General features: G+C 39.4%; 1 protein-coding gene across 3 annotated transcripts in view; it reads right to left on the bottom strand.

The window, feature by feature from the left end:
- The window catches only part of LOC135484108 (protein trachealess-like), a 68,922-nt gene that overhangs the window by 40,123 nt on the left and 12,804 nt on the right, over positions 1-15,995 (bottom strand). For 2 of the 3 annotated variants that reach the window (XM_064765233.1, XM_064765232.1), the window contains exon 2: positions 15,375-15,428. In XM_064765233.1, coding sequence (XP_064621303.1) covers positions 15,375-15,428 — 54 coding nt within the window. Of the gene's footprint in view, positions 1-689; positions 897-15,374; positions 15,429-15,995 lie in introns of those variants that run through there. The other variant, XM_064765235.1, reaches the window with a different exon arrangement.

A 15,995-nucleotide genomic window follows, 5' to 3' on the forward strand; every position in this document is an offset into this window, starting at 1 on the left:
CATCCTCCACCTTAAAAAAATGAAATACAGATGATTTGGCTCCAACGACCATGGGCAATTACGGATGGCCCGCTTGCCAAGTCTTCTTCTTTGAACTCTTTGCTTGTGGTGTGCCTGTTTTTGTCATCATAATTTTTTTCTCCGAGAGTGATATCAGCAAACATGAGTCCACATGAAACTTGAAGCATACACTAACCATAATAAAATAATTCATTTAAGTCACCCACATACCACAGTAGGTTCAAACATCAATTACTTTTATTAGGCTCTTTTTGCTCTTTGCCTTCAATAACTGCTACTGGATAGTCTCCAATTCATCACTAACTGTCAATGAGTAGAAATACCATAGATGCAATATCTAAGGGGAGTGTTCTTAAGAAGGATCAAAGTCAAATTTCTCACAACTAATCGTTCCCAAGTCTATGGAATGGCCCACCACTATTTCTCCTTGTCATCACAATCTGATAGCAGGCTTTTCACCTATCGCCAGTTGACTGACTATCAGTACCCAACAGCAGTGTAAACACTGCTGGTACCCTACTATGGTGTTTGTAGTGTAACATGTGTTGGTAGTTGAAACCTTTCAATGAAGCTTTGCTGACCAAAGAATATTTCATGTTGGCACCTGGCTGCGAAGGAAATCCCAGATAATTTCATGAGAGGGCACTTTGAACTAACGACCAACTTACCTGGTTAACTGTCACCTTATCAGGTCAAATTAAAGATAGTCCACTACAGAAATTAATCCAAAATTCAATATCCGAAAGTAATTTCTCGTCAAACTGTCAGTGAAGTTCAGTAAGGCCATTGTAAACCACAGGACAGGTTATACAACTGCAGCCCGACATCAAACCTGCGAACTATGCATAGTCCGCCAGACAACTTATGAACAATTGGACAGCTTAGGTTTGAAGTCCACACCTGAAATCTTTGAGCGAACAGCGCCCAAACACAGCCAAACCCTAGACGAATATTATTTTTGCTGAGGCAAAACAGATCAAATTTTTTTAACACTGTTGATCGTGACATATCTGTGTCAACAGATATGAATGAGAAAGCATCTTCAACCAAGAGCAATAGAATATTTATAGTTGATATTGTCCTATGATCGCTTGCAAAATTATTTTGAAACACTCCTCATTACCATGATAATAGCTGGGTAGGAGCTAAAACCTACGGTAGTTGTACAATGCCTGGTTTACTGCATTCATCGAGCCAGAAAAGTCAACCGTCGCAGACACCAAACAAACTTTTATTCACGCAAATATTTTATCTTTGACCAAACATCCATATATTCAAAAGGCTTGTGTCATAATTTTTAATAGTTTGATTGATTAAGTGAGAGTTTTTGTATCAACATAATATGACTTATAACTTGACTTCCACACTTTCTAAAGGTATTTATAGAGCCAGACATATTTATGTCGTCCATTTAAACGTCGATCTATGTCATATCTATCCATGAAGGTTCACAAATCTTCAACCAGGACATTCGATTTAAGAAAAAGCTAACGTAAGCAGTTTTTACCCAGCAGCCAATGAGGATGCGGACATTAACTTCTAAAGCGGACTACTCAAGAAACTAGTCATCAATGAATGTTCATAGATGCTTAATTTATTGTTTATCATTGAGTGGGGGAGTAGATATGTGGTTCGAAATAGATATCAAATGTATCAGTAAGCCTCTAAAATGTGATTTGAATTCCTAATGACCAAAAAACTACTCGTACCTCTATTTCAGAGTTGTGATGTGTAATTAAGGCCCCTTAATTTTTTCATCATCTGATAAAGGCCATGGCCATGATCTCAGACAATCAGTAACGTTGCTTGCATTGACATAGAGTTCAAAGGCCTTTTATTGAGACAATTATCAAAGGGTTTTACTGCCTAAGAGCAAATGTAATTTCTTATAAGGATGGACTTAGCAGTCATCTAATTTGAGATTCCCCTTGCACCAAAAATATATACATAGAATAATGACAAAATACCCCAAAAAACCAAATTATTCCATGCATGCAAACCGGAGGCCATACATCATCCTCTGAGAGATGCATCAATGATCCACCTCCTCAGCAGCTTGCACGCATCCCATAATGTATGCCTGGTCTGTCGCCATCGCATGTCAATCATCACAAGTGACAGCGAATCCGTGACTTCCACTATCACACATCGACATAATTCGATCAACCACACAAGGGCGAGAGAAAAACGCTCGAGAAAAGCTGCTCTAGCGGCCATTAACAAGCAGCGGACAGTCAGTGCAGAACATGTGAACACGCAGTGAATAAACATTGCATCAAATCTTTCAATTTTATTGTAATCTGACGCTTTAATATCTGAATTAGTGACAATTCTTGCCATTGGTTGTGGACCCTTTTAATCGTCAGAGCCCTGCGGCTAATCCTCCCCAGCTATTGTAAATATTTTCTTAAATTTATTACAAGAGCCGTGTGTCAGAGGTTGTGTGGTTTCAGGCAGTGTTCCGTTGCTCATTCTTTTCTAATGAAATGTTAATTAAGAGAGGTCTCTACTTAATTGGATAAATCTAGAGGGTGCTTGCGAGCAGAATACAATATGGTGTGGGGAATAATCACGGCAAACATGCGATCATGCACAAGTATTAAATATGTTTTACATCTCATACTGCAAACTGGCAGACTTTCATGGGTGTTTTGTATTTACAGATTTGGTGCAAAAATAATTTGTTTTCATTGCATGCAAAAGAACTTCCGTAATCCATCTTGAAATAAAGTATTCTCTATTGGTTACTCAATATTTGTAACAATCTGTTGGTTTAACATATATGCTGAATTTTGTGTGCTGCAAAGCAATGTTGCTCATCTGTTGTCAAAACCACTAAACCACTAAAAATGAAGTAAAAGAATCAAGATAAGACATTATGCTTAATCAAGAGAGCAAGCAGGCATCTCAATTTCATATTCATATCTCTATTTTCTTACAAAGGCCTATATAAGATATCACACCATCATTATCTTTAGGATTATTCAAAATATTTGAATGTCCCCTTTTTGCACTCACGGATCCTGCATTCTATCACGACAATGCCAATCCCTGATCCTTTTTTTTCACCAATCCAATCTTGTCACCCTGACAAACTATTTTCCCTCCCCTCAAGTCTTTGAACAAAAAAAACCTCCCAGCCACCTCACTGAATTAAAAGAATAACATGAAAGCAGCCCATCCCGAGGGGCTAAAGAGAAAACACACACGAGTTATCACTTTGGGGGCATATTAATAAGCATCAACAGAAGAAAGGCACATTTGTTATCTTGTGTAGCTACTTGGTAGTTTTTTCATCCTTTAAAGAAAACAAGTGGCAAAGAAGGGGAAGGTGAGGGTACTCTGTCTACGACCCACGTAGACGAGGACAAACCTAGTATATTAAATCCATACAGTACTCTTGAAATTTGGTTGCAACGTTTGATGATCAAAGGTTGTGACAATCAGTTAATGTATGTGACGATCAGTCAAAGGATGTGACAATCAGTCAATTGATGTCACATTCAGTCAATGGATGTCACATTCAGTCAATGGATGTCACATTCAGTGGATGTGATGATCAGTCAATGGATGTGATGATCAGTCAATAAGTGTGAAAATCACTCAACGGATGTGAATATCAGTCAATTGATGTGAGGTTCACTCAAGAGATGTGACAATCAGTCAATGGCTGTGACAAGGATGTGACAATGAGTCAACAGATCAGATATATTAACAAAACCTAAAGAAATTGATATTTGTAAAATTCAGATATTTGTTATTCATCAGATGACCTGACCAATTAAATCAAACTGCAAGCATTATCAGTCATTTGGACCCGACAATAGGACAACTGAATGAATAAATCATTTGGATACTTTTAGGTGACATTAATTTTATAAAACCTCATCCGCATTTTAACCTGATGACATAGAATTCTAAATGAAATTAGGCATAAGTGGAAGAGATTCATTGTGAGGTCACATCTAATTTGGTTTAACAGGAAATATAGCAAGGTCACACATCCGAGCCAATAAAGTAGTCAGGGTTCGGATCTCAATTGGACATCATGTTGTTGTGGTCGGTTGTTTGAGCAAGTTGCTCAGGTAAATATTCCAACTTCATACCTTTACACTTATTTATGATGATCACTCTTCTTAGTAAATTGCCAGCCATGCACCTAAATGCCAACCCTTGAATTTCCGTGTGGAAAATGAATGGGTTAAGGCAACAAATGGTGTGTATGGTGAAAGAAGACAATGCTGACATTTTCAACTTTACCCAGGTTGATTTTAGAGAATTGAAGACTTCAACACTTTTCTGTCGAACAGGGCCTAAATGTTCTTTCATGTCAAATTTTGAAAGACAGAAAAGGGAAACACTGGCTCATGTAAATTTGCATCATTTAACACAAACCCACACACCACTGCCTGCAGTCCTGCTGAAAACTGCTCATCACCATTGTGCCCAGCCAGATCCCGACTAATTGGCGAGGTAGCCCCATGAGGGGTGTTAATTAGCCCCTTTTGATCTACTGCTCAGTGTCTGTAACCCAATTAGTAGTCCAAGCCCTCTCTCCTCCAGTCGATCGACACTTACGATCAAAACACAATTGAATGTGGTGAATAGTCCACTTAAACTTTCAAATGATGTTAGCCAAACAGAGACTGAGAGGAATATTAAACAACTTGAGCATTTAAACTCACAGAAACCTCTTTTTATGCCAACTGACTTCATGGACACGACCAAAAAGGTAAAGATGTAGTCTTTTCTTGGACACTCACACTGTGGCATTTCAGATCATCTGCAGTACTTTAGTTTTATACTGCTCTTACACCGAATATCTTCTTTATTAATTCTTTTCAGGAGACACTACAATGTAGATACCAGTAGCCTACCTCAGAGATGATGAAACTGGGGAGAGCAGCAAGTGGATGATTCTTTCCAATTCTGCCACTATTTTGCGGAGTCAAGGATCGAGAATTTGAAGGGTGCATTTGCATTCCGTTTCAACCGTTTCATTCTGGTTTTCCTCACCAGCCACAAATATCTCTGTATCAAACATAGGCAAATAACAGCTTTCACTCCCGTTATTTACACTGTAATTAGTAATGACACAGTAGGAAGGACAACAAATTGCAATTACAACAATAAGGTGTATCAGATGCCAGAAATTGGCATGATAGAAAAAAGTCTAAACAGGGGCTATTAAATGCAGAATTACTGCCACAGATGAGAACGCCATCGAAAGTGATCATTTTCATCAGGGGCAACCTTAACAAGAGAACAAAAAATAACGATTGGGACTAGTTAGTTGATTAGTACCAATTCAAGTTCAGTAAACGGGTATAAAGACACCAATTTGCTCAGAATAATAGTGGGATGATTAAACCCCATCAATCAAATGTGTACTATTTTAACGATGGGACAATGTTCATTTTCGTAAATGATTTAGGTGCAGGACTTTTTACACCTTTGTGTCAGATGGGAGCCAGACACGTCAATAGCTCACAGTTAAAAAATTGGGGACATCCACAACAATTTTGCCTGCTTCAAACAATATGAATTCTTTTCACGACAATAAATACTTCTGACTTCTATGCCCCTGCAAATTGGCTTAGAGCTGTTTTCCCCCAAAATAAAGAGCACTAAAACATCTAACATTCAGAGGACATAAACTAGAGTCATAGGCTTGATGTCGAATGAATCTGCTGCCCTAAAAGATACCGACAATGACATACTGTCATGCCCTCTAGCATGACAAGAATGAATCAACTGTGCACTCTCAAGATGAAGAATTGTATAAATCAGTTACGCCAATGGCACTTGATAGTAGTCTGATCCTTCCAACTAACTCCGCAACAAGAGGCAAAAAGGTGCCATTCTTCTAAAAAGTCTCTATGCGATACTGGCGTTTCGAAAATCATCGCAGGACTTGGAATGGGTGTCATCGCTTCATTGCAGATGGCACTGCAATCTTATACCCGTATTCCCTTTCGCTGAATGACCATGCTCAAGGCGACAAATCAATAATGAAATTGCTTTGCGGGCTCAGCGAGGTTTCACAAGATGTCACTACCGTAGATTTATCGAACATGACTGCACTCAGAGACAAAGAGCAAAAAATATGATTGAAATAAGTTTTAGGTCTGTACATGACACAGGATTGGTAACTGGAAGAAATGCTGCAAATTACCAACCTCTTAATTTTTAAATTGGGAAGGACCTAGGAGCTGAAACTGTGGGATTGCAAAAGGTATTAGATGATGGTACATATATCCTAGCTTTTTGTCATTGTTTTAGGCATTCCCATTTGCAGAGCTTATTACAGCCGAAACAATGTCAAACTTCAGATTTCAGAAATCTTTTGTTATCTCTCATCTCTCTATTAACATTTTTCTCCATGAAGTAGAGGGTTCGTTTTTGCAAAAGTTTTGACATGGTGGGAGCTGTGTCTCAAATTTCCTCAAAAGGTTCTAAGAAAGTGCGAGGCAAGGATCAGTTTTACATATTGCAATAATTGAAGAGCATCATCATACATCACTGTGTTTTTTACTAGGATAGGCACTAAGGAGGCTGTAGCGCCAGATGCCAGAAGAAGGGGGAGATAGTAGGAGAAGACAAGGGTGCTTAAAGAACGATGAACTGACCCTACTCAAGGTGCCCATCATTCACAGCAAGTAGGACTGGGAGTACAGTCAGTTTTAGAATAGATCAGTGCACTCGCTATTATCCTGGCTAAGTTGGGTGGAGCATGAGTTGCTTTCATGAAACCATGAACAAGTATACAGTCTACATAAGTGCTACCTGAATCAAGTTAGGTTGAAATCTAATAGGTACTCCTCAAACAGTGCATTTCAATCCAACTAGATATTGAATAACAATAGAATGCATGTAGATGATGTACATCACCAGTTTTGTCTCCTTCCAACAGCAACCTAGGCAACCCTGAAAAGGGGCACTTCAATCTAACAAGACACAGAGTAATAGTACAACTATGTGAATGGTGTACAGCTCCATTTGTTCTTCTTCAAAGCCAATAAAGCCTCCTTGGAATCCTTATGCCTGTCAGCTAGTGATGATGATGCTCAACAAAGAGCGAAGCATATCTTCTTATGGGAATCGCACATATTGGACACAAAAACACAACAATTCAAACTGTCTCTCCAGACATGTCAGAATGCGTAGTGCACAAAAAAACTGGAAGTGTACCCATTTTTTCCGAGGCGTGTCAGTATCGTTTTTGTTTTGTTGAGTTTGTGCAATTTACATCTACAGAAGAAGAGGAAGCAATGTCATGTAAAATCCCAATACTGCATCAAAAGGTCCCTTTTGCCTGTTCTCCAATCTTCTCATTGGGCATAAGCTATCATGGCCACAACTTGGGCCCACATAGTACGTAGTCTACTTTGAACTTGGGCCTGTATTCAAACACGGGCCGATACAGTCGTCTTCATTTAAACTTGGGCCAACATGTCAGTCCATATTTGAACGTGGCCCAACCAAAAGTACAGCATCCAACAAAAATGACATAAGTTTATCTGACCAATCCTGGTGTTCCAATACTTCAGCAATGACCCCACAACCTTACTGATGCCGCGATTCCTTCACCCGATTACAATGGTAAGGAGGCACCACTTGAAGTCAGCTGTTTATTGACACAACACCCTGTGACAATCGGTGGTATATTGGCGAGCTTAATTGTCACACGCACTGACTAAGCTATTTGCTGAGAGCCAGCTAACATCTGGATTAAGTCAAATTGCCATCATCAAATACGGAGTTGAAAATATCATTGGCGCTGGTCATTCAATAGACTTGCTGATCTCTGGTGAAGAGCTCAACGCCGAGGGATATTGCAAAATTATTTCAATTTTTGGATTATCATGGGACTGGAAGGGGGAGGGATGGGACAGATCAGTGTCAAAGAAAATATTGGGCATCGGTAAACCATAGTTAATTTATAACAAAGCAATGAAAAAAATGAAAGTTAGAAAGAAGCAACATCCTAACTGGCCTGTTGACAATTGGCCAGTTTGCACTCTACACTGATTCAATTGAATCACACCTGAAATCACAAAGCTATGTAGCCATCATCTGACGGAATATCACCCAATGAATAATAAGCACATAATGAAAATGACAATTTTCAATTGCGATTAATAATCAGGGTGACAAGTGATGTAATATAATTTTCTATTTTCGAACCGCATCATTCGCTATCGAATGCGGGTGTAACAAAACCTGACAAGGGTGTCAGTTTGCTGAAACGGCCAAGTCAAACATCGATGCTGGTCATTACTGGTTGTGGCAATCCTTGCTGATGATTTGATTAGCGCCACTAAACTCGTCAGGAGGGTGGTCAAACTCTGATTATGTTTGCGTTCGTGGTAGATAAGCAGTCATGTGTATAACGATATCCACATTTGCTCTTTTGTTAGAATGGTCAACAATGACACTGACCCCACCCCACACACTCACACACACGTTTTAAGACTTACGTACAGTACAATGCTACTGCACTATAAACCCTTTTTTTCCAAAGTTTCACAACCCATTACACATTGCATTTGGCCAGGAGCTCCTGACACAACTCCGACTGAATTTACTGCGAGTCAAATGAAGTTACAGCGACATAGGATGAAAACACCTGACTCATAGTGATTTTTATGACAACCGTAACGTGAAGGCATGGGAACCTGATTCAACAGTGTGGAGAATGCCAACCAATCACAACAGCGTTGCTTAGAAAGAAGAGAATTGCTGGGATTGGCTGAAATGAGTTTTGGTATTGAGCAGGAGCAGAGAAACTTCTGTCCATATCTTCCCGATTTTTCTGTATTGCAGCCCGACATGGAATGTGTTTTTGATTTCAGCCATTTGGGGCCTTTTTTAGACTGTCTATATAATACAACCTTGTCCACCCTATTTTGTTCATCAACAGTATGGAGCCATTGATGTAGGCATCGTGCGTGACAGCAGTCAGCGAAAAACATATTTTAGGGTATCGAAAGATGTTACACTAGCACATGCAACGTGCTACACCATTCACCTCTTTATATCAGGTCCGCTCTCACCACTTCTGGTGAAAGAATGAGTCAAAGTGGGCTCTCATCCTGTATGCTAATGAACTCTTGTGAGTCTCCTTCACAGCGGGCTAATATTGACTCTAGCACTGTCTCTTTTAGTTAACTCTTTATCACAGACACCCAAATGCGATTAAGTCAGCACCTACCTAACACCTTATTTTATCACCGAAGAGAGATTGTTAGTATGCAGCATTTTCTATTTTTTGTACCCTTATTCCTGACACAAGGACCCTGAACGCCACAAACAGCAGGTCACTGCAATATTCACCTAAAGAAATGATATTAAAATAAAACTGTTAACCAAATATTGCAGCTCTAGGGCCATGCACAATGAATGGTTTCTCGGTTCCGTTGTTAATCCTATTCAATGGAGGTTAAAAACTCAACAAAGCAACAGACAACCTGCTGATGAGTATATGGAACCAGGTTCCTCTTGAAAGCCCACTCCAAGGTGAGATAACAAAGATTTTATGCCGATATCAAATGAACCGAATCTGTGAGTTTTCAATTAAAATACCATGCATGTTTCGTGGTAAATAAAATTGTACCCGATATTAATAAAAGGGCAATATGAATGCCATAAAGATTCTGTTTGTGGCCATCGATTGTATGGAGTACATCATGATTTATTTATCAACTGCAAGGGAAGGGCCATTTGTAGAGCTACTATGCCCTTAGGGAGATCCATTCAATTTCTGACCAGTTAATTAGCTCATTCAGTTGATCACACAGACGGATCATTCACTCTTAAAATGCATTTAGTATATTGGTTGCATGTGTGGTATAAATGAGATGTGAAAATACTAATTGTATCTAACCAAAGATGGGATTCCAGAGCCACTATCTGCCAAAACCTGGAATGATACTGCCCCAAATATCTAGCAAGAAGACGGAAAATAATGCAATGCTATATTAAAATGTTCCTTACTGTAAGGACAAACAGATGGACCCAAATACCACCAAAAGCTTACCAAATTGACTTTACAAGGACCATGTCAAACCCTAAGTGAAGTTCAATGCAATGAAATTCACACATAACATCACACAGAGATGCAGTGTATGGACTTTGCGGAACAGAGGTTTTGCAAAATCAAAAACTCATTACTTCAAAGTAACGAGTTGAAGTAATGAGTTTTTGGCAGAATGGAATATCACCAAAGCATCATAACTCTTGGTTGATAAAACATCCACACAACATCATAAATTATCAACAAAATTATTTATAAAGAACATCACAAAGAATGCACTATGCACATCGCGAGGATAAATTTCAAACTGATAAAGATTAACACTGTCATCATATCTCGTTGTGGCCGCAGCAATGTCACCGAGGGTCAGTATCATTCTTGCCCCATGGCCCAAGGGAGCATCATGTTACCATGACTAGGCCCTAGAGATGCCACCTCCGTGCCCCTATCAACCAGGGCATGATTTATTAATATTACCACTATCAGATGTCTATCTATTCATTCTGTTTTTGATGAACTGTTTCCTGATTACAGGTCCGATGATCCCAGCCCTTCCTGTAATTCAAGCTATGTGGCTCAGCTACCATGTAACCATGTCAGTCTATTCAGATGGGTGAGATCGGGTACTGTCAAGGTGACATTTGCATGTTGCCTCAGGCACGCCACTTTACTTCCACTGCCACTTCACAACCTGCCACTGATACTACTATAAACATCCTCACAGAGTTAATGGCATTGCAAAAGATTTTCACACTTTGGTAGGGAGAGTGCAAAACTACCCCGAAATGGTCATATACTTCTACTAAATTGTACCTATATAGTTGGTATCACATGTTTTGTGTTGGCCATTTTATTCACAGCTACCTTGGGGCCATCAAAGTGGTCGATGGGTCCCCCAAGGGTCCATATTAAGACCAGTATCATGCACCTCATTAAACCATAAAGTGCCCTCTCTTCACTAAAGCACATTCATCATGAAGGTAAGAGTCCATTATAGAGGAAATGACCACCTTCGAAACTGGAGAATAGAAATCTCAAGTTCCCTTGGCACACTGCACCTTTTAAATGTTCTTTTCTTTCATATCTTAGGCTATACCTTTACTGATCTGATCTGAGAGGGTGCTTGACAATTTTAATGACCTGGCTTTGATGCTATCTTGGGGGTAAAACTACTATTCAGTGAGTGGTCAGTATCATGTACAAGGTTTTTCCTCATCAGGTAACTGAGAGGTCTCATTAGGTGACACAATCTCCATTTCTTCCAAGTCGATTCCTTTCGTTCCTGCTGTTAAAATTTAAATCTAAATCCATCGTATCTGAACAAGAGTATAATCGTCTTTGACTATTTAAAGGTGTGTGACATCACTAATGCATCCCCACATTTCAGACCCTTAATGGCATTTGTCATGAATGGTTTCTTCTTAAACGTCTCTCCAGGGTATAATCCAAGCCCGAGTTAAAATGAAGTTTTATAATGAAATAAACCAAACAGGACCAGAGAACCATCGACTTCCATTTCAAATATCACGGGTGATTCACACCTTGGACGGGCCCGGTAACAGTGATTTATTCATTCATCAACCTTTACCGAAGATGTAGACAAAAATATTAAAACTGACCAATAAAGCGGCGATTTTCTTTAGCGCGTTAGCGTGTGTATTCCCGACGGGGTCGGATGACTATGGTTCGTAGGATGCAATCTGTCAGCGACCACTGCACCATTATTAATTTACTGCTGTATAAATGGTTCTTCCTATTATGCATAAGGTAGCGAGCTGAGCAACGAAGAATACCACTATTCACTGGCCGTTTACAAGGAATCTGCTTTGTTTTTGATGGCTGAGATTGCATTTTGATCTATGCGATGTTGAAGTGGGTTCATCAATGTTTTGATATTGTTTGATTGTGAGTACCATTTATCTTATAGCACTATGCTATTGTTATAAGTTGGCACTGCAGCCCTAATAAAATAAGACAAGGGCCCTAGAATAATGGAAGGAATTGACAAAGAACAACCATGGCCCTGAAAATGTATAAGAACAGTTTTTGATGGTACCAAAGAAAGTGCAATGAAACCCATCTAAGACAAAGGCCCTAGAATCATGGAAGGAATTGACAAAGGACTACCACGGCAACAAAAACTGTTAAAGAAAAGTGCTAACAGTACCAAAGAATGAGCAATGATCATCTGATGAGCAAAATCCCTTCATTTTTAGAATGTAGGCAGGCCTGCAGGTACGAACCAAGCAAGGTATATCAAAAGCTTGTCCTCACGAAAATTGTGGTGGATATACTGGAAAGAAGATTGGAATGGACCACAAACAGCACGAACAGTGCACACAAATGAGATGACTGTAAGAGGAACAACACACCATATAAAAGGATCATTTATAGAAATGATTACAAAGCCTTGAATAGCATTGACCATCAGCTGAATGATGCCGTGACCATGGTCTTCAAATGACGATGAAGAGAATTTTGTGCCCTCCACTGACCATCTTTGTACCTAGACCTTGCCTTGCCTCATTTGGTTTGATTAATCGTCCATCAATTACATAAAGTGTCTGCTCGCTGTCCAAATTGTTTCTAAGGGCTCAAGTGAAGTCGACTTGGAAGGGTCACTGGTCAATGAAGACAGAGACAGTCAGTAATGCAGAGAAAATTTATGTAGACAAGGGAATGCCTAGGGACTTGTTTCTCATGGAGCAGGACATCGCAGGGTCGGGCTTGTGGTCAGTGAAATGATGCTGCTGCTGTTTTTGTTGATTGTCAGTGAAGTAGAGAAGACAAGGTTCATGTGGTTATGTGTACTGTAGCTATAGAGTTTACAACAATGGACCGAGATGCGGTTTTATGAGATGCCGAGTATTTTGATTGTACAAAATAAATTCTGCTAGATTCTATTGCTTTCATTTTCTCTTGAATTGAAAGGGATAGGTGCATATGACTGGTGTCCAACAATGTGACAGTGAACATGAAACCTTCTAAAAGGTGTTTGTATCTCTCTAAGGATTACTATCTATCTCTTTCAAATGCAAATTCAGACTCATTTGGTTATATTTACATGTTTGAATAGTCTACAACTTGTAAATGATATTAGATGATTGCAAATTTTACTCCTGTCCACAACAGGCAATATAGTCACTTTGCCAATAGAGACATAGTAGAGAGAAACTTCACAGATTCACCGAAGAGCTGACACATCAAGCAGAAACACAGCATTGCAACTGCCTCAGGCTGTGAAGGATTGCCCAAGGCTTGTTGTCTCTCAATGCCAAGGAAACAACTGGAGGGGATCCTTCAGCCACACAGGGCCAGCAGAGTCAATGATATGACCAGGGTTGCCTCAGGCAGCGTCTGTAAGTGGGGGTGATGTTCAAAGGCTGTTGGTAACTGCCTCGTAACTTTCAGGTTGCTGTGTTCAACCACTGCATTTAGTCGCCTACAAACACGTTGACATACAGGCATAGAATGATCTAGTAAAATGATTCTGGAGTATTCATTCATCGACAGTATCATCATCATCATCATCATCATCATCATCATCATCATCATCATTGCCATCATGAAAATAAAAATTCCATCAGCATTTTTGAACTGAGAGTCTCTACATGTACAATTTCTTCTGGCCAAAATCAGCAGAGGGAAATTCAAATGTTAAATGGCCTTTGATTTATGACTAAAGAGTCATTAAACCATATCTGACTCCAACTTGTAACTTTAACAGCACCCTCCTTCATCAGGTAAAGATGCTGATGTCAATAAGATTCATCTGATCTGCAACTTGACCATCAAAACTAGAATTGACAGCTAATATATTCCTAACTGAAATCTCACAGGACACACATCTTGTCGTATAGAAGAATCAGCCTCTGGTCAATTCACTGACTGTGATCATTAACATTACTGAGTGAACACAATCTCTACAAGGATGGATTTAGTGAAGTATCATTTGATGATCACCATGTCATTCTATTCAATTGGTCACATAACAAAGTAAGAATCAATATATTTTCATTGATATTTTACCAATGGAGAGCTCCCACTTTCTGCTGAAACTTCTTCTGGACCAGAAAGATGTTTTGGATAAGTACTGCCACTGCTTATTCTTTGACATCACCTTCAAAGATTTCATGTTTGCAGGAACGCTTGCTACTTGTCTATATCAGGCCTGAAATAGACATTATAGAAATCTTCATTCATCAGTTTTAAAAACACTGCTGACAGCCTTCACCCTTTCCCTAAAGTTAATGTTTTCATCATCTCTTTCAAGATGGCTATGCCATACCTATCGCACAAGACTGCATGGTCGTCCGAACTATTTCATCATGTAATATTTGAAAATGAGTGATGTTCTACCATAATGGAACGGTTTCCTAACCGAACTACTGACAGGATAATAACAGTTACAAGAGAAACAAAGAAAATGCCTCAAAAATGCCTCCCAGAGGTAATTACGAAAAGAAGAGGTGGTTCGAGCTTATCAAAGCCACACAGCCTCGAGTTAATCAGGAGTGGAATTAGCTCGAGCCTTCAGGCTGGACAGACCTTACACCCAAGGTGCTCGCAACTCTTCTAAAACCACCAAAATAGGATATTTGCACATTACAGTTGTCTGTGGATATGTAAACATGTTATATTGATAAATATATAGAGGATTAAGCCTTGGGATTGGGACTCGTCACCAGATATTATAGAATTCTTACAATCAGGCCGTTATTCCTTCGTGTAGGTGATACCTAACTCTGAGAGACATTTATGTTGCCATAAAGCATCCTGCGTCGAGCTATATAGCGGGCCAGTCAGGCTATTCTCTTGGTTACACCACTACATCACGGGATGGTGAAAATATCCCATTTGCTGTGGCAGCGTCGGCCAGAAAGACAATCTAGAATTAGCGATGTGACTTTTTTGACACATAAACAAGTTTTTCATTGCAAGACATCATAGGGCAAGACAAATTGACTGTTTTATGCCCGGTTTTGGGTGAAATTACACTTTTTCCTGTCAAATATACACAGGTAATGAACAAGTGATGGTGTTTATAGGCATTACTGAAGAAGATGGGCAATTCTACCACATTTCGGTTTGTAATCCAGTTAATGATAGGCAAATCCCCTGAAATTGCGGCAGAGACTCACCTAAGCAGTGAAATCATGAAGTCTATAAAGGACGAATGAGGTACCGTCAATTGGAAAATTTCCACATCTATTTTAACTTCACAAAAATATAATGCTGCAAATAAGAAAGATACAAGGTTGTCAAAAAACTGAATTAAAGCTACACCAAAAGTTAAAGGTTTAGGAATTGTACTTACACAGGAAAACTTGAATTTGCGATGTAGTCTTGGGAACAAGGCTGGTTGGACCCTCTGAAATAAAGAATTCCCAAGAACGTTAGGCAATTTTGACTGACAATACACCATTTCGACAAAATATTGCTGAATTCAAGACATGGATAGATTGTAGAATATCTTATAACATAGAAAACTAGAACTGGTTTCCACTGCAACAAAATATCAAAGATTTTTTGGTAATCAAGTGTACATCCAATGAGGGACGTACTAAACGTACGCCTACTTCTGGAATTGCCACTGGAAAGAACCAAAGCAAGACTACCAGACTGAGGAGAGGAATGCCAACTAACGACATGGATAGTGCATCCAGTGAAAAGATGTCCAAATCAGAGTCCAAGGATCACAAATTAATTCAGCGGGAAGTTTGATCGTGGCAATTGACAAAACATAGAAAGGAAAGGAAGCGAGATCCTCCTGCAAAAAGGTGGTGTGTATCCGCTACTTGTGATGGCTGTTTTAGACTCCCACTGCCATAAAACAGACTTAGTCTTGACATGATAATGATGGGGGCAGCGATGATCTTCCTTCTTACCAATTGCTAGCCGTAGATTAGGCTCTATAATGAGGGTTTGATGGTGATTA

Source organism: Lineus longissimus, chromosome 3 (genome assembly GCF_910592395.1).
Source record: "Lineus longissimus chromosome 3, tnLinLong1.2, whole genome shotgun sequence".
In the NCBI taxonomy this organism is placed as follows: domain Eukaryota; kingdom Metazoa; phylum Nemertea; class Pilidiophora; order Heteronemertea; family Lineidae; genus Lineus; species Lineus longissimus.